Below are 18,526 nucleotides of genomic sequence, written 5' to 3' on the forward strand. Positions count from 1 at the left end.
GTTCTGGGTCCCCAGGTCCCGGACCCGGAAACTCGGGGCTGTTCCGGACCCCCAAACCCGGGGCTGCTCCGGTGCCCGGTTCCGGACCCCCAGTCCCGGTCCCGGTCCCGGTCCCCCAAACTCGGGGCTCCCCCCGTGCCCGGATCCGGCTCCCCCGCCCTCTCCCGGGGCAGCTCCGGTGCCCGGTTCCGGTCCTCATGTCCCGGTCCGGGGCTGCTCCGGTGACCGGAGCTGGACCCTCTGTCCCGAACCGGTATTTGGACCCTCACCCCGGGGTTCTCCCCCGTGCCCGGGCCCCGGGACAGCCCCGGTTCCCCAAATTCGGGTCCGGACCGGTGTCTCCCGGACCCGGGCCAGCCCCGGGTGTCCGGACCTCCCATCCCGGGGCTGCTCCGGTGCCCGGTCCCCCATCCTAGGAACAGCCCCCGTCCCCCATCCCGGCACTATTCCGGTGCCCGGTCCCCCAAATCCTGTGCCCGATCCCGCTCCCTCAACCCGGCCCAGCCCCTGTCTCCCATCCTGGGGCCATTCCGGTGTCCCGTACCCCAATCCCGGTGCCCGATCCCTCATCCCGGGGCCATTCCGGTGCCCCGTACCCCAATCCCGGTGCCCGGTGCCGGTTCCCAAGCCCCGATCCCCCATCCCGGGGCCACCCCGGTGCCCCGTACCCCAATCCCGGTGCCCCGTACCCCAATCCCGGTGCCCGGTGCCCCAATCCCGGTGCCCCGTACCCGAGTCCCGGTGCCCGGTTCCTCATCCCGGGGCCATTCCGGCGCCCCGTACCCCAATCCCGGTGCCCCGTACCCCAATCCCGGTGTCCGGTACCCCAGTCCCGGTGCCCGTTCCCGGTTCCCAAGCCCCGGTCCCGCTCCACGTGGCGCTATCCCGGTACCTGCCGGCCCTTCCCGGTTCTGGGGGGGTTCCCCGGTACCGGGGGGCTCTCAGAGGCCTGGGCCGGGGCTCTCACCTGGCGGAGCGGACCTGGCACCGTTTGCAGCGCTCCCTCCTCCGCTGCAGGCGGCGCAGGGGGCCCCGCTCCCCTTCCCGCGACATTCCCGGTGTTCCTGATATTCCCGGTGCTCCCGGAGGGCGGAGCGGGATGGGAGGGTCGGGACGAGGCTCCGGGGGGACGCTCCCGGTGCTGGCCCGGCCTCTCCCGGCCCGGAGCCGCCCCCGAGCCCGACCGAGACGGCCCCGGCCGGGAAATTTTGGGATCCCAGAAATGCCAAAAAATTCCTTTTTTTTGTTTTTTTTTCCCCTCTCTCCTCTCCCGTTTCCACCGGGAATGGAATCCCCCGAGGAATTCCTCCCGGGGATTTTCCAGGCGCGGCGCCCGCCTCGAGTTCTGCCCGTTCCTGTTTTTCCCCTTTTCCCTGTTTTCCACCCGCGCCAAAATTCCCTGGGGTTTTTTTTGTTTGTTTGGGTTTTTTTTGTTTGTTTTGGGTTTTTTTGTTGTTGTTTGTTTGGGGGGTTTTTTGGGTTTTTTTGGGGTTTTTTAGGGTTTTTTTTGGTTTTTTCACGTTCCTACCTCGGGTGTCGCGTGGCGCCTCCCAAAATCTCCCGCTCCTCCCCACCCCCCCAAAAAAAAAAAATTAAAAAAAATTCCGCCGTGGGAAGCGGGGAGAAATGCAAAAATTCTCCAAGGAAAGACAAACAACAGAGGAGGGGGGGAAAGAAAAAAAAAAGGGGGGAAAAAAAAGAAAAAAAAAAAAGGAAAAGGAAAAAGAAAGAGAAAAAAAAAAAAAGAAAGAAAAAAGGGGGAAAAAAAAGGAGGAAGAAAAAGAAAAAGGGAAAAAAAGAGGGGAAAAACAGGGTTAAAGAAGAAAAAATAAGAGAAAAAAAGAAAGAAAAAAGGGAAAAAAAAGGAAGAAAAAGAAAAGAAAAAAAAAGAGGGGGGAAAGGGTAAAAGAAGAAAAAATAAGAGAAAAAAAGAAAGAAAAAAATAAGAGAAAAAAAGAAAGAAAAAAGGAAAAAAAGAAGAAAAAAAAAGTAAAAAGAAAAAAACAAGACGTGAAAAAAAAAAAGAAAATTAAAAATAAAAAGATAATTTTTTTTTTTTTTCCCCAACCTTTGGAGCCGTTGTTTATCCAAAGGCTGCAAGTCCAAGGTTAAAGATAAAACTGGCTGGGAATCCACACTGGGAATGTGGGAATGTGAGATTGGACTGGTGGGAAAAAAAAAATCAAAAAAATCCCAGCCGGGAAAAAAATCTCAGCCTGGAATTTGTGGGAAAATTTGTGGGAATTGGGGGGACAGGGAAAAGGGGAATCGGGGTGGGAATTTCGGGAAGAGCCAGAGGGGGAAGCAGGAGGGATCATGGAATTATTAAGGGTGGAAAAACCTCAGGAATAATCAGCAAATTCCAGGATCTGTGTCCCCCCTTCCCACCCCAAATCCAGGGGGATTTGAAATCCTGCCTGGAAAACCCTTCCCGGGCGGGAATTCCAAGCCTTGAACATTCCCTGGGGGCTCTTGGGATCCTTGGAGCCGTCAGGGATGTTTGGGATTTTGGGAATTCATCCCCTGGGAAGGTGAGGGAGGGCCTGGGCTGGAATTCCCAGAGAATTCCCTGGAAATGTCCGAGGGAAGGTTGGAGCACGCTGGGATTGTGGAATTCCCCGAATTTGACGATTCCAGGCCTCAGATCCTGTGAGTTTGTGGCACTTCCCACAATTCCAGGAATTCCCTGGATGGTGGAAGGTGTCCGGACTGGAATTAAGATGGGATTTAGGCTTCCATCCCGGAATTTGGGAATTCCAGGCCTCACATCCCACGGTTTTGTGGCACTTCCCACAATTCCAAGAATTCCCCGGATATTGGAAAGTGTCAGGGTTGGAATTGGGATGGGATTTAAGCTTCCATCCCGGAACTTGGTAATTCCAGGCCTCACATCCCAGGAGTTTGTGGCACTTCCCACAATTCCAGGAATTCCCTGGATCATGGGAGCTGCCAGGCTTGGAATGACACGGGATTTAAGCTTCCATACTGGAATTTGGGAATTCCAGGCCTCACATCCCACGATTTTGTGGCACTTCCCACAATTCCAAGAATTCCCTGGATCATGGAAGGTGTCAGGGTTGGAATTGGGATGGGATTTAAGCTTCCATCCCGGAATTTGGGAATTCCAGGCCTCACATCCCACGGTTTTGTGGCACTTCCCACAAGAATTCCCAAGAATTCCCTGGATACTGGAAGGTGTCAGGGTTGGAATTGGGATGGGATTGAAGCTTCCATCCCGGAATTCCAGGCCTCAGATCCCATGAGTTTTGTGGCACTTCCCACAATTCCAGGAATTCCCTGGATATTGGAAGATGTTTGGGCTGGAATTAAGATGGGATTTAGGCTTCCATCCCGGAATTCCAGGCCTCAGATCCCACGATTTTGTGGCACTTCCCACAATTCCAAGAATTCCCTGGATCATGGAAGGTGTCAGGACTGGAATTAAGATGGGATTTAGGCTTCCATCCCAGAATTTGAGAATTCCATGCCTCAGATCCCAGGAGTTTTGTGGCACTTCCCACAATTCCAGGAATTCCCTGCATCCAGGAATTCCCTGGATGGTGGAAGATGTCAGGGTTGGAATGGGATGGGATTTAAGCTTCCATCCTGGAATTCCAGGCCTCAGATCCCATGAGTTTGTGGCACTTCCCACAATTCCAAGAATTCCCTGGATCATGGGAGCTGCCAGGGTTGGAATAGGATGAGATTCAGGCTTCCATCCTGGATTTTGGGAATTCCAGGCCTCGGAATCTGCCAGTTTTGTGTCCCTTCCCACAATTCCAGGAATTCCCTGGATCAGTGGAACCCCCGGATGTGCTCCCATTCCCCGCACACAGCTCCAGATTTTGGGAATGATTTATTAACCCCTTGCCAGGGATTCCTGGCTCAGATCCAGGGAAATCCACGCCCGCCTCCGGCCATTCCCGGGTTTTGCCCCATCCCGGTGTCCGGAATATCCCCGGGAATGCCAGGCCGAGCTCAGCGCCCTTGCGTGGATCCCAGATATTCCTCCAGCAGCATTCCCAGCTCCGAGTTCTGCCGCTGCAGGGCCGTGGCCTCGGAAAAGAGCTCGGATCTCCTGGTCAGCACTTTGCTGGGAAAGGAACACCGGGAAAATCCATGGGATCTTGTGGAAAATCCCTGGAATTGTCCCAGCCCCACCCCGGCAGGCACTCACTGATATTCCAGGAGCGCGGCTCCGAGCGCGTCCCAGAGTTTGAGTTTCTGCTGGGGAAGGATGCGGGTCAGGGCTTCCCAGTATTCCCCGTCCTTGGAATTGTCCCGGACGTCCTGGATTTCCCTGGGGGGGCCTTCGTCCCTGGGGATGGAGAACGAATCCTTGGGATGGAGGAGAAAATCCTTGGGATGGGGAGGAAATCCTTGGGATGGGGGAGAAAATCCTTGGGATGGAGAGAAAACCTTGGGAATAGTGGACAAATCTTTGGGATGGAGAGAAAATCCTTGGGATGGAGAACAAATCCTTGGGATGGAGAGAAAATCCTTGGGATGGAGAGAAAATCCATGGGATGGAGGAGAAAATCCTTGGGATGGAGAGAAAATCCTTGGGATGGAGAAAAAATCCTTGGGAATAGTGGACAAATCCTTGGGATGGAGAGAAAATCCTTGGGGTGGAGAACAAATCCTTGGGATGGGGAGGAAATCCTTGGGATGGAGAAAAAAATCCTTGGGAATAGTGGACAAATCCTTGGGATGGAGAGAAAATCCTTGGGATGGAGAGAAAATCCTTGGGATGGAGAGAAAATCCTTGGGATGGAGAGAAAATCCTTGGGAATAGTGGACAAATCCTTGGGATGGAGAGAAAATCCTTGGGGTGGAGAACAAATCCTTGGGATGGAGAGCAAATCCTTGGCAATTGGGAATTCAAAATTGAGAAAAAAATCCTTGGGATGGAGAACAAAACCTTGGGATGGAGGAGAAAACCTTGGGATGGGGAGGAAACCCCTGGGATGGAGAAAAAATCTTTGGGAATAGTGGACAAATCCTTGGGATGGAGAACAAATCCTTGGGATGGAGAACAAATCCTTGGGATGGAGAACAAATCTTAGGGATGGAGGAGAAAACCTTGGGATAGACAAAAAAAAAATCTTGGGAAGGAGAACAAATCCTTGGGATGGAGAGCAAATTTTTGGGATGGAGAACAAATCCTTGGAATAAAGAACAAATCCTTGGGATTGAGAACAAATCTTAGGGATGGAGAACAAATCTTTGGGAAGGAGAAGAAACTCTGGGAATGGACAACAAATTTCTGGGGTGGAGAACAAATCATTGGGATGGAGAACAAATAATTGGGAAGGAGAGCAAATCCTTGGGAAAATAGAACAAGTCCTTGGGATGGACAACAAATCCTTGGCAATTGGGAATTCCAAATTGGGAAACAAATTCTTGGGATGGAGAACAAATCTTAGGGATGGAGGAAAAAACCTTGGGATGGAGAACAAATCCTTGGCAATTGGGAATTCAAAATTGGGAAAAAAATCCTTGGGATGGAGAAAAAAATCCTTGGGATGGAGAAAAAATCCTTGGGATAGACAAAAACAAATCTTGGGAAGGGGAACAAAACTTTGGGATAGAGAGCAAATCCTTGGAATGGAGAACAAATTCTTGGGATGGAGAACAAATCTTTGGGATGAAGAAAAAATCTTTGGGAATAGAGAACAAATTTTTGGCATGGAGAGCAGATCCTTGGAATAAAGAACAAACCCTTGGGGTGGAGAACAAATCCTTGGGAAGGAGAACAAATCTTAGGGATAGAGAAAGAAAACTTGGGATGGAGAACAAATCTTTGGGATGGAGAAAAATCCTTGGGAAGGAGAAAAAACTCTGGGAATGGACAACAAGTTCCTGGTGTGGAGAACAAATCTTTGGGATGGAGAACAAAACCTTGGGAAGGAGAGCAAATCCTTGGCAACTGGGAATTCAAAATTGGGAAACAAATCCTTGGGAAGGAGAACAAAACTTTGGGATGGAGAGCAAATCTTTGGGATTGAGAAGGAACTCTGGGAATGGACAACAAATTCCTGGGATGGAGAACAAATCTTGGGGATGGAGAACAAATCCTTGGGATTGAGAACAAATCCTTGGGAAGGAGAACAAATTCCTGGGATAGAGAACAAATCCTTGGCATGGAAAACAAATCCTTGGGATGGAGAAGAAACTCTGGGAATGGAGAACAAATTCCTGGGATGGAGAACAAATATTTCAGGATAGAGAAAACTCTTGGAATGGACAATGGAGAACAAATCTTTGGGATAGAGAAAAAAACCTTGGGATAGAGAAAAAAAACGAAACTTGGGAATAGAGAACAAATCCTTGGGATGGAGAGCAAATCTTTGGGAAGGAGAGCAAATCCTTGGGATGGAGGGCAAATCCTTGGGATAAAGAACAAATCCATGGCAATTGAGAATTCAAAACTGGGAAACAAATCCTTTGGATGGAGAACAAAGCCTTGGGATAGAGAAAAAACCTTGGGAATAGAGAAAAAAAAAAAACTTGGGAATAGAGAACAAATCTTTGGGATGGAGAGCAAATCCTTGGGAATCGGGAATTCAAAATTTGGAAACAAGTCCTTGGGAAGGAGAACAAGACTTTGGGATGGAGAGCAAATATTTGGAATGGAGAACAAATCCTTGGGAATAGAGAACAAATCCTTGGGATGGAGGGCAAATCCTTGGGATAAAGAACAAATCCATGGCAATTGAGAATTCAAAACTGGGAAACAAATCCTTTGGATGGAGAACAAAGCCTTGGGATAGAGAAAAAACCTTGGGAATAGAGAAAAAAAACAACTTGGGAATAGAGAACAAATCCTTGGGATGGAGAGTAAATCCTTGGGATAGAGGGCAAATTTTTGGGATGGAGAACAAATCTTTGGGATAGAGAATAAATCCTTGGCAATTGGGAATTCAAAATTGGGAAACAAATCCTTGGGAAGGAGAACAAAACTTTGGGATGGAGAGCAAATCCTTGGGATGGAAAACAAATCCTTGGGAAGGAGAAGAAACTCTGGGAATGGACAACAAATTCCTGGGATGGAGAACAAACTTTCAGGATAGAGAAAACTCTTGGAATGGACAATGGAGAACAAATCTTAGGGATAGAGAACAAATCGTTGGGATGGAAAACAAATCCTTGGGAAGGAGAACAAACCCCATCTTTACCTCCCTCCCCAGCTCCTGGATCATCTCCTGCCTGGTTTATTCCCAGCCTTGGGAATCTCCTGCTCCCTGAGGGAATGTTGGGAATCTCTTCCTCCAAGCAGAACCGCCCAGGAACTCCCAGGACATTTCCCTGGGATCCCCACTTTGGCTCCATCCCCGTCGCCATTCCCACCTCAGCTTGGCAAATTCCTGCAGGAATTCCCTCAGGATCGTCAGCACGTGATCCGCTTGGACGGGCGGGAGGCGAGGGGCGCTCCCGGGGGATCCGCCCTGGGAACGGGATCCGCTCTTCCCGGCCGGATCCGCGGGATCTCCTGCCTGGCTGACCTGGAGGGAGGAAAAGCCGGATGTGGCGTTTTCCGGGATGAACGCGCCCGTCTCTTCCTTCCTGGAATTCCCGGGATGCCCTTCCCGGGGGGGATCTGCCGGCTGGGGATCTCCTACCGGGATCTTGGGCGCGTGGTGGGATTCGTAGTCCAGGAAAAAATCCACGAGGGCGCGCAGCTCGTCCTCGTCCTCGATCCGGAGGGCCTGGGAAAAGCGGGAATTCCATCGGGGTTCCGTGGGAGGATGGGCGAGGGGGGTGGTGGGGAAGGGAATTTTCCCGGAGCAGGGGAAAGGCGGGAATTCTGGGAAGTGCTGGGGGATAAGCAGGGAGGAATGGCGGGAAGGGGTGGATGAGGGACAGGCACGGAATATCCGCGGGTGGGAAAGTCTGGGAAGAGGCTGGGGGAGCCCTGGAGGGTGTTGAAATCGCTGGGATGGGCTGGAGGCGGGAATCTGGGAATCATGGAATGTTCTGGGTGGGAAGGGACCTCACAGCTCATCCCGATCCACGGGCGGGGACACCTCCCACCATCCCAACCTTTCCTGGGACACTGCCAGGGATCCAGGGATTCTCTGGGAATCCCAGCCCAGCCGGGAATCCCTTCCCAGGATCCCAGCATCCCAAGCTCCCCTTTCCCACTGGAAGCCATTCCCTGGCTCCTGCCCCTCCAGCCCTTGCCCCAATCCCAGCTCTCCTGGAGCCCCTTTGGGATGGGGAAGCGGCTCCAAGGATTCCCGGGATCCTCCCCTGATCCAGCTGCACATTCCCAGCTGCTCTCCCAGCCTGGCGTTGGATCCAGCCAGGGGCTTCACTGGGAATTCGGGATTCCAGGAAGGGTCTCCCTTCCCTTTTCCATCCCTACATTCCATAAAAATCCCTTGGGATGGATCCTGAGTGTCCTTGATCCCAGAATCCCAGAATGGTTTGGGATGGGATCCATGGACCCTCAATCCCATCTCAGGGACACCTCCCACAATCCCAGGGTGCTCCAAATCCACCCTTGGATGCTCCCAGGGATTCTCTGGGAATCCCAGCCCAGCCAGGAATCCCTTCCCAGGATCCCACCATCCCAAGCTCCCCTTTCCCACTGGAAGCCATTCCCTGGCTCCCTCCAGCCCTTGCCCCAATCCCAGCTCTCCCGGAGCCCCTCAAGTGATTCCCTGGATCCTTCCCTGATCCAGGTGAGCATTCCCAGCTCCAGCTTCTTCCCGGTGCTCAGCATTCCAACCCCGATCCCGGGAGATCCCATCCCCACCCACCTGGAAGATGGTCTGGAGCTGCTGGACGTCGTTCCTGGGTCCCACCACCTCCCGCAGCGGCTTCAGGAGTTTGTTCTCCAGCAGGAATGCCTTGGGGGAAAAAGCCCGGGAAGAGGTGGCAGGGTGAGAATTCCCAGCCCTCATTCCAAAGGGATCCACCAAAAAAAACCCAAAAAAAACCCCAAAAAAAACCCCCCAAAAAAACCCCAAAAAACCCCAAAAAACCCCCAAAAAAACCCCAAAAAAACCCCAAAAAAAACCCAAAAAACCCCCTGGATCTGGGGCTGATCCCGAGCTCCAGCACCGCTCACCGACTCCTCGCTCATGACCTCCAGGATTCTCCGGAGGGTTTTCCTGGGAATGCCCGGCCGGGATGTGATTCTGTCCTCCATCCTTTCCTGCTTTTCCTTCCCGCCCTCGGCGCTCCGGGCTCCTTTCTTCCTACTCCTCCTCCCTTCCTGCTCCGCTTTTCCAGGGTTGATCCCTGAAAGTCAGAGAGGGAAGTGGGAGCAAGATCCCAAAACCAAACCATTCCCAAGGTGGGAATCCCTGGAGAACAAAGCTCCTGGGATGAGAGCTGATTCTTGGGAAAACTGGGAAAAATCATAGCAGGAATATCCCTTGGGATGAGCCAACTCAGGGATGGCGACTCCTGGAAGATCCCAACTGGAGCAAGATCCCAAACCATGGGAATTGTTGGAAAACAAAGCTCCTGGGATGAGAGTTGATTCTTGGAACTGGGAAAAATCATAGCGGGAATATCCCTTGGGATCAACCAACTCAGGGCAGGCGACTCCTGGAAAATCCCAACTGGAACAAGATCCCAAACCATGGGAATTGTTGGAAAACAAAGCTCCTGGGATCACAGCTGCTTCCTGGGAAAACTGGGAAAAATCATAGCGGGAATATCCCTTGGGATGAGCCAACTCAGGGATGGTAATTCCTGGAAAATCCCAACTGCAGCAAGATCCCAAACCATGGGAATCCCTGGAAAACACAGCTCCTGGGATCACAGTGGCTTCCAGGGAAAACTGGGAAAAATCACAGCGGGAATGTCCCTTGGAATGAGCCAACTCAGGGATGGCAGCTCCTGGAAGATCCCAACTGGAGCAAGATCCCAAACCATGGGAATCCCTGGAAAACAACGCTCCTGGGAGGAGAGCTGATTCTTGGAATTGGGAAAAATCATAGCAGGAATATTCCTTGGGATGAGCCAACTCAGGGATGGCAATTCCTGGAAAATCCCAACTGGAGCAAGATCCCAAACCATGGGAATTGTTGGAAAACAAAGCTCCTGGGATCACAGCGGCTACTTGGGAAAACTGGGAAAAACTCAGCAGGATTATCCCTTGGGATGAGCCAACTCAGGGATGGCAACTCCTGGAAAATCCCAGCCGGAAATCCCGAGGATTGGCGGAACACAGGCGCCTTTCCAAGGAGGGAGAATTCCCAAGGAATTTAGGGATTCCCACCTTCCAGGAGCTTCGTGGCCAGCTCCATGGCGTCCCTCTTCTCCTGGCTGCCTCCCAGGGGTCCCACGTTGTCCATGAACCACAACTGGGGCTCTTCCCACGGCATTCCCAGCTGCTGGACGTGGATGATCCGATCGGCATCCAGAACCTCCCGGATCAACGCCTTGGCCTCTTCCTCGTTCACGATCCAGACCTGCCGGAACCGCTCGGCGCTGCTGCGCGACAGCTGCCTGGGAAAATGACAATAATTCCAATTGTTCTTATTGTAAAATTCGAAAAGTTTAATAGTAATAAAATTGTAATATAATTAGAGTCATAAAAATCCAGACCATTGGGATTTAAGGAAATAAAACTGTAGTAAAATTGTAAAAATAAAGAATAAAATAGGAGTCATAAAAATCTGGACCATTGGGATTTAAGGTAATAAAATTGAAATAAAATTATAAAAATAAATAATAAAATTAGAGTAATAAATATTTGGACAATGAGAATTTAGGGTAATAAAATTGTAATAAAAGTCCTTGTTCACGATCCAAACCTGCCGGAACCGCTCGGCGCTGCTGCGCGACAGCTGCCTGGAAAAATGGAAATAATTCCAATTGTTCTTTTTTTAAAATTTTAAACATTGAATAGAAATAAAAGTAATATAATTATAGTCATAAAAATGTGGACAATGAGGATTTAGGGTAATAAAATTGTAATAAAATTCCTCGTTCACGATCCAAACCTGCCGGAACCGCTCGGCGCTGCTGCGCGACAGCTGCCTGGAAAAATGCCAATTATCCCATAGTTCCTTTTTGTAAAATTTTAAAACTTCAATAGTAATAAAATTAGAGTAATAAAAATTTGGACAATGAGGATTTAGGGTAATAAAATTCTAATAAAATTGTAATAAAATTCCTCGTTAATGATCCAAACCCGCCGGAATCGCTCAGCACTGCTGCGCCTCAGCTGCCTGGAAAAATGGAAATAATTCCAATTGTTCTTATTGCAAAATTTTAAAAGTTTAATAGTAATAAAATTTAATAAAATTAGAGTCATAAAAATGTGGACAACTGGGATTTAGGGTATTAAAATTGTAATAAAATTGTAAAAATAAAGAATAAAATTGGAGTAATAAAAATCTGGACCATTGGGATTTAAGGTAATAAAATTGAAATAAAATTATAAAAATAAATAATAAAATTAGAGTAATAAATATTTGGACAATGAGAATTTAGGGTAATAAAATTGTAATAAAATTCCTCGTTCACGATCCAGACCTGCCGGAACCGCTTGGCGCTGCTGCGCGACAGCTGCCTGGAAAAATGGAAATAATTCCAATTGTTCTTTTTTTAAAATTTTAAACATTGAATAGAAATAAAAGTAATGTAATTAGAGTTAAAAAAATGAGGACAATTAGGATTTAGGGTAACAAAATTGTAATAAAATTCCTCATTCACGATCCAAACCTGCCGGAACCGCTCGGCGCTGCTGCGCGACAGCTGCCTGGAAAAATGCCAATTATCCCATAGTTCCTTTTTGTAAAATTTTAAAACTTCAATAGTAATAAAATTAGAGTAATAAAAATTTGGACAATGAGGATTTAGGGTAATAAAATTCTAATAAAATTGTAATAAAATTCCTCGTTAATGATCCAAACCCGCCGGAATCGCTCAGCACTGCTGCGCCTCAGCTGCCTGGAAAAATGGAAATAATTCCAATTGTTCTTATTGCAAAATTTTAAAAGTTTAATAGTAATAAAATTTAATAAAATTAGAGTCATAAAAATGTGGACAACTGGGATTTAGGGTATTAAAATTGTAATAAAATTGTAAAAATAAAGAATAAAATTGGAGTAATAAAAATCTGGACCATTGGGATTTAAGGTAATAAAATTGAAATAAAATTATAAAAATAAATAATAAAATTAGAGTAATAAATATTTGGACAATGAGAATTTAGGGTAATAAAATTGTAATAAAATTCCTCGTTCACGATCCAGACCTGCCGGAACCGCTTGGCGCTGCTGCGCGACAGCTGCCTGGAAAAATGGAAATAATTCCAATTGTTCTTTTTTTAAAATTTTAAACATTGAATAGAAATAAAAGTAATGTAATTAGAGTAAAAAACATGTGGACAATGAGGATTTAGGGTAATAAAATTGTAATAAAATTCCTCGTTCACGATCCAAACCCGCCGGAACCGCTCGGCGCTGCGGCGCCTCAGCTGCCTGGAAATAATCCCAATTGTTCTTTTCTTTTAAATTTTAAAACTTTAATAGTAATAAAATTGTAATATAATTAGAGTCATAAAAATGTAGAGAATTAGGATTTAGGGTAATAAAATTGTAATAAAATTGTAATAAAATTCCTCATTCACGATCCAAACCCACCGGAACCGCTCAGCGCTGCTGCGCGACAGCTGCCTGGGAAAATGCCAATAATTCCAATAGTTTTCTTCTTAAAATATTAAAAGTTTAATAGTAATAAAATTGTAATATAATTAGTCATAAAAATCCAGACCATTGGGATTTAGGGTAGTAAAATTGGAGTAAAATTGTAAAAATAAAGAATAAAATAGGAGTCATAAAAATCTGGACCATTGGGATTTAGGGTAGTAAAACTGGAGTAAAATTGGAGTAAAATAAAGAATAAAATCGGAGTCATAAAAATCCAGACCATTGGGATTTAGGGTCATAAATTTGTAATAAAATTGCAAAAATAAATAATAAAATTAGAGAAATAAAAATTTGGACCATTGGGATTTAAGATAATAAAATTGTAGTAAAACTGTAAAAATAAATAATAAAATTAGAGTAATAAATATTTGGACAATTTGGATTTAGAGTAATAAAATTGTAATAAAATTCCTCGTTCACGATCCAGACCTGCCGGAACCGCTCGGCGCTGCTGCGCGACAGCTGCCTGGAAAAATGGAAATAATTCCAATTGTTCTTTTTTTAAAATTTTAAACATTGAATAGAAATAAAAGTAATGTAATTAGAGTTAAAAAAATGAGGACAATTAGGATTTAGGGTAACAAAATTGTAATAAAATTCCTCATTCACGATCCAGACCTGCCGGAACCGCTCGGCGCTGCTGCGCCTCAGCTGCCTGGAAATAATCCCAATTGTTCTTTTCTTTTAAATTTTAAAACTTTAATAGTAATAAAATTGTCATATAATTAGAGTCATAAAAATGTGGAGAATTAGGATTTAGGGTAATAAAATTGTAATAAAATTCCTCGTTCATGATCCAGACCTGCCGGAACCGCTCGGTGCTGCGGTGCCTCAGCTGCCTGGAAAAATGCCAATAATTCCTAACGTTCTTTTCTTAAAATTTTAAAAGTTTAATAGTAATAAAATTGTAATATAATTAGAGTCATAAAAATCCAGACCATTGGGATTTAAGGAAATAAAACTGTAGTAAAATTGTAAAAATAAAGAATAAAATAGGAGTCATAAAAATCGGGACCATTGGGATTTAGGGTGTTAAAATTGTAGTAAAATTGTAAAAATAATGAATAAAATTGAAGTCATAAAAACCCAGACCATTGGGATTTAGGGTCATAAATTTGTAATAAAATTGCAAAAATAAATAATAAAATTAGAGAAATAAAAATTTGGACCATTGGGATTTAAGATAATAAAATTGTAGTAAAATTGTAAAAATAAATAATAAAATTAGAGTAATAAATATTTGGACAATTTGGATTTAGAGTAACAAAATTGTAATAAAAATCCTCGTTCACGATCCAGACCTGTCGGAACCACTCGGCGCTGCTGCTCGACAGCTGCCTGGAAAAATGGAAATAATTCCAATTGTTCTTTTTTTAAATTTTTAAACATTGAATAGAAATAAAAGTAATATAATTAGAGTCATAAAAATGTGGAGAATTAGGATTTAGGGTAATAAAATTGTAATAAAATTCCTCGTTCACGATCCAAACCTGCCGCAACCGCTCAGCGCTGCTGCGCGACAGCTGCCTGGAAAAATGCCAATAATCCCAATTGTTCCTTTTTGTAAAATTCTAAAAGTTTAATAGTAATAAAATTGTAATATAATTAGAGTTAAAAAAATCCAGACCATTGGGATTTAGAGTAGTAAAATTGTAGTAAAATTGTAAAAATAAAGAATAAAATCGGAGTCATAAAAATCCAGACCATTGGGATTTAAGGTAATTGTGATAAAATTGTAAAAATAAAGAATAAAATCAGAGTCATAAGAATCCAGACCATTGGGATTTAGGGTAATAAAATTGTAAAAATAAAAAATATAACTAGAGTAATAAAAATTTGGACAGTTCAGATTTAGGATAATCAAATTGTAATACAATTCTAAAAAATAAAAAATAAAATTAGAGTAATAAAAATTTGGACAGTTCAGATTTAGGATAATAAAATTGTAATACAATTCTAAAAAATAAAAAATATAATAAGAGTAATAAAATTTTCGACAGGTCAGATTTAGGGTAATAAAATTGTAATACAATTGTAAAAATAAAGAATAAAATTAGAGTAATAAAAATTTGGACAATTTGGATTATGGTAATAAAATTGTAAGAAAATTATAAAAATAAATAATAAAATTAGAGTAATAAATATTTGGACAGTTCAGATTTAGGATAATCAAATTGTAATAAAATTGTAAAAATAAATAATAAAATTAGAGTAATAAAAATGTGGACAATTAGGATTTAGGGTAATCAAATTGTGATAAAATTTTAAAAATAAATAATATAATCCGAGTAATAAAAGTCTGGAAAATTTGGATTTAGGATAATAAAACTGTAATAAAATTGTAATAATAAATAATAAAATTAGAGTAATTAAAATCTGGACAATTTGGATTTAGGACAATAAAAACAAAGAGTTACGGATGGGCCGGGTCCCTTTTTCTGGGCAAAATAAGCCCAAAAAAGGACCCAGGTTAACAGAGGATTAACCCTTAAAAGCAACAGCCTGTTGAATATTCATAGACCTCATAAATGAGGCATAAATTCAATTTAAACACAGGATTCTGATATAATATAATATATATATATAGATAGATTACATTATATATAAAAAATCTATAATAATTTAAATAATAATTATATAACTATATATAATACTTATATAATGATATAAATTATATGATGATTTATATAATACTTATATAATTTCTATAATAATTATATAGTCATATAATTTATATTATAATTTATATAATAATTATGTCATTTATTTTTCTCGGAAAGAGCAATAAATTCCTTTTCTCTGAAAGATTTCGGCGTCCTCGGGCTGCTATCTCAGTGGGAATACCTCATTTCTTTCTAAAAAAAATTTCTCACATACAAATTTTCTATTTTAACATTATAAATTTATATGTATATTTATTGTAATATATAATATATATATATGATTTATAATATAATATATAACATTATATATATTATATAATTAATAATAATTAATATTATATATAATACATATAATAATATTATATATAATATATTATATAATATATCATATAATATATAATATATAATAATATTATATATAATATATAATAATAGAATAATATAAAATTAGTAATAATTGTATATTATTATATTATATAACAATAACTATATAATTAAGAATACATAATAATATATGTTATATATTATCTAATATATATTATATAATAATATATTATATATTATATATTGTATAATTATAGATTATATATAAAATTATATATATAAAAATATATAAAAATTAAAAAATAGATATAATTAGATATATACATATATAAATATATGCATTTATTAATTCGATTATAATTTATATATCTATAATTTATATATATAATTATATTTTATATATATTTATTTATATTTATATATTTATATATATAATTTAGACATATAATTACAATATAAATAATTATAATATATATAATTTATATACATATAAATTATATAAAATATATAAAAATATATATAATATATTATATATTTATAATATATAATCACAATATTATACGTATGTGATATATAATATATAATATATATTATATATTATATATTTATTATAATATATATTTATATATATATATTTAACACATGACTCAAAAAATTAATACAGCACAACTTTCTAACATAACCCATATAACATTAATTTCAATATCTCATATTCCTCCTATTATTTCATATTTAAAATTCCTGAAAAGCCGACCATAAAACCCACATTTTCCCCCAGGGAAGGATCCCCACGGGGTCGGAATTCCGGGCGCTCCCACCTCATCCGCTCCCGCGTCTCCTGGAACTGCCCGGCCACGCGCTCCAGCTCCGACTCCAGGCCCTGCTTTTCCTCCTGGAATTTCGCCTCCTGCTTGGCCATTCTGTCCTTCAGCAGCTCCAGGGTGCTCCTGAGCCTGGCGAGGGACGGAGGGCCTGGGGTTGGGGGCTTTGGGAAAAGCTTTGGGGTGGGATTTGCCCCCGGGATGGGCTTTACCGGCTGATTTTCCTCTTCTGCAGGGATCGCAGCGTGGAATTTTCCACGTCCAGCTGCCGGAGCACGTCCAGGTTGTATTCCAGCTTCACCTGGTTCAGGTGGTAAATGCCCTTCATCTGACGCAGCTTCCTCTCCAGGTGCTGGAATTACATGGAGGGAAAATAAATTCACAAAGAATTCCATGGAAATTCCATGAGAAAAACTCTACAAAGAATTCCATGGGAAAAAAACCCAGAAAGACAAACCCACAAAAGCAACCTGGAGTTTCCTCTCCAGGTGCTGGAATTCCATGGAGGGGGGAAAAAAAATCACAAAGAATTCCATGGAAATTCCATGAGAAAAAACCCACAAAGAATTCCATGGAAATTCCATGAGAAAAAACCCACAAAGAATTCCATGGAAATTCCATGGAGAAAAAAATCACAAAGACAAACCCACAAAAGCAACCTGGAGTTTCCTCTCCAGGTGCTGGAATTCCGTGGAGGGGGAAAAAAAATCATAAAGAATTCCATGGAAATTCCATGGATTTCCCTGGGGAAAAAAACCCACAAAGAATTCCATGGAAATTCTATGGGAAAAAACCCACAAAGACAAACCCACAAAAGCAACCCCTTCATCTTATGGAGTTTCCTCTCCAGGTACTGGAATTCCATGGGGAATAAAAAATAAATTCACAAAGAATTCCATGGAAATTCCATGAGAAAAAAAATCACAAAGACAAACCCACAAAAGCAACCTGGAGTTTCCTCTCCAGGTGCTGGAATTCCGGGGAGGGAGGGAAGAAAAACAAAAAAAATCACAGAGAATTCCACGGAAATTCCATGAGGAAAAACCCACAAAGAATTCCATGGAAATTCCATGAGGAAAAAAACCCACAAAGACAAACCCACAAAAGCAACCCCTTCATCTGACCCAGTTTCCTCTCCAGGTACTGGAATTCCATGGAGGGGGAAAAAAACCCAAAAAATCACAAAGAATTCCATGAAAATTCCATGAGAAAAAAAAATCACAAAGACAAACCCACAAAAGCAACCTGGAGTTTCCTCTCCAGGTACTGGAATTCCGTGGAGCGGGGGAAAAAAAATGTCAAAGAATTCCATGGAAATTCCATGAGGAAAAACCCACAAAGAATTCCATGGAAATTCCATGAGGAAAAAAACCCACAAAGACAAACCCACAAAAGCAACCCCTTCATCTGACCCAGTTTCCTCTCCAGGTGCTGGAATTCCATGGAGGGGGAAAAAAACCCAAAAAATCACAAAGAATTCCATGAAAATTCCATGAGAAAAAAAATCACAAAGACAAACCCACAAAAGCAACCTGGAGTTTCCTCTCCAGGTGCTGGAATTCCGGGGAGGGAGGGGAAGGAAAACAAAAAAAAATCACAGAGAATTCCATGGAAATTCCATGGAGGAAAAAACCCAAAAGAATTCCATGTAAATTCCATGGGAAAAAAATCACAAAGACAAACCCACAAAAACAAACCCACAAAAGCAACCTGGAGTTTCCTCTACAGGTGCTGGAATTCCAGGAGAATAAAAATAAATTCACAAAGAATTCCATGGAAATTCCATGGATTTCCATGGAAATTCCATGGGGAAAAAACCCACAAAGAATTCCATGGAAATTCCATGGGAAAAAAACCCACAAAGAATTCCATGGAAATTCCATGAGGAAAAACATCATAAAGACAAACCCACAAAAGCAACCTGGAGTTTCCTCTCCACGTACTGGAATTCCATGGGGAATGAAAGTAAATTCACAAAGGATTCCATGGATTTCCATGGAAATTCCATGGGGAAAAAACCCACAAAGAATTCCATGGAAAT

The 18,526-nt window shown here is 42.6% G+C and overlaps 1 protein-coding gene across 4 annotated transcripts in view; it reads right to left on the minus strand.

Moving 5' to 3' along the window:
- Positions 1-18,526, minus strand: part of TRIM35 (tripartite motif containing 35) — a 58,336-nt gene that overhangs the window by 12,942 nt on the left and 26,868 nt on the right. For 2 of the 4 annotated variants that reach the window (XM_071417164.1, XM_071417162.1), the window contains exons 8-15: positions 16,698-16,837; positions 16,483-16,617; positions 10,238-10,467; positions 9,077-9,249; positions 8,766-8,855; positions 7,623-7,709; positions 7,351-7,505; positions 4,178-4,318 (exon numbers count right to left, since the gene is read on the minus strand). In XM_071417164.1, the coding sequence (XP_071273265.1) occupies positions 4,178-4,318; positions 7,351-7,505; positions 7,623-7,709; positions 8,766-8,855; positions 9,077-9,249; positions 10,238-10,467; positions 16,483-16,617; positions 16,698-16,837 (1,151 nt within the window). Of the gene's footprint in view, positions 1-967; positions 3,737-4,177; positions 4,319-7,350; positions 7,506-7,622; positions 7,710-8,765; positions 8,856-9,076; positions 9,250-10,237; positions 10,468-13,295; positions 13,333-16,482; positions 16,618-16,697; positions 16,838-18,526 lie in introns of those variants that run through there. The other 2 variants (XM_071417163.1, XM_071417166.1) reach the window with 2 other exon arrangements.

Source organism: Agelaius tricolor, unplaced genomic scaffold, assembly GCF_023055355.1.
Source record: "Agelaius tricolor isolate 1412-34295 unplaced genomic scaffold, bAgeTri1.0.p SCAF_68, whole genome shotgun sequence".
Classification (NCBI taxonomy): domain Eukaryota; kingdom Metazoa; phylum Chordata; class Aves; order Passeriformes; family Icteridae; genus Agelaius; species Agelaius tricolor.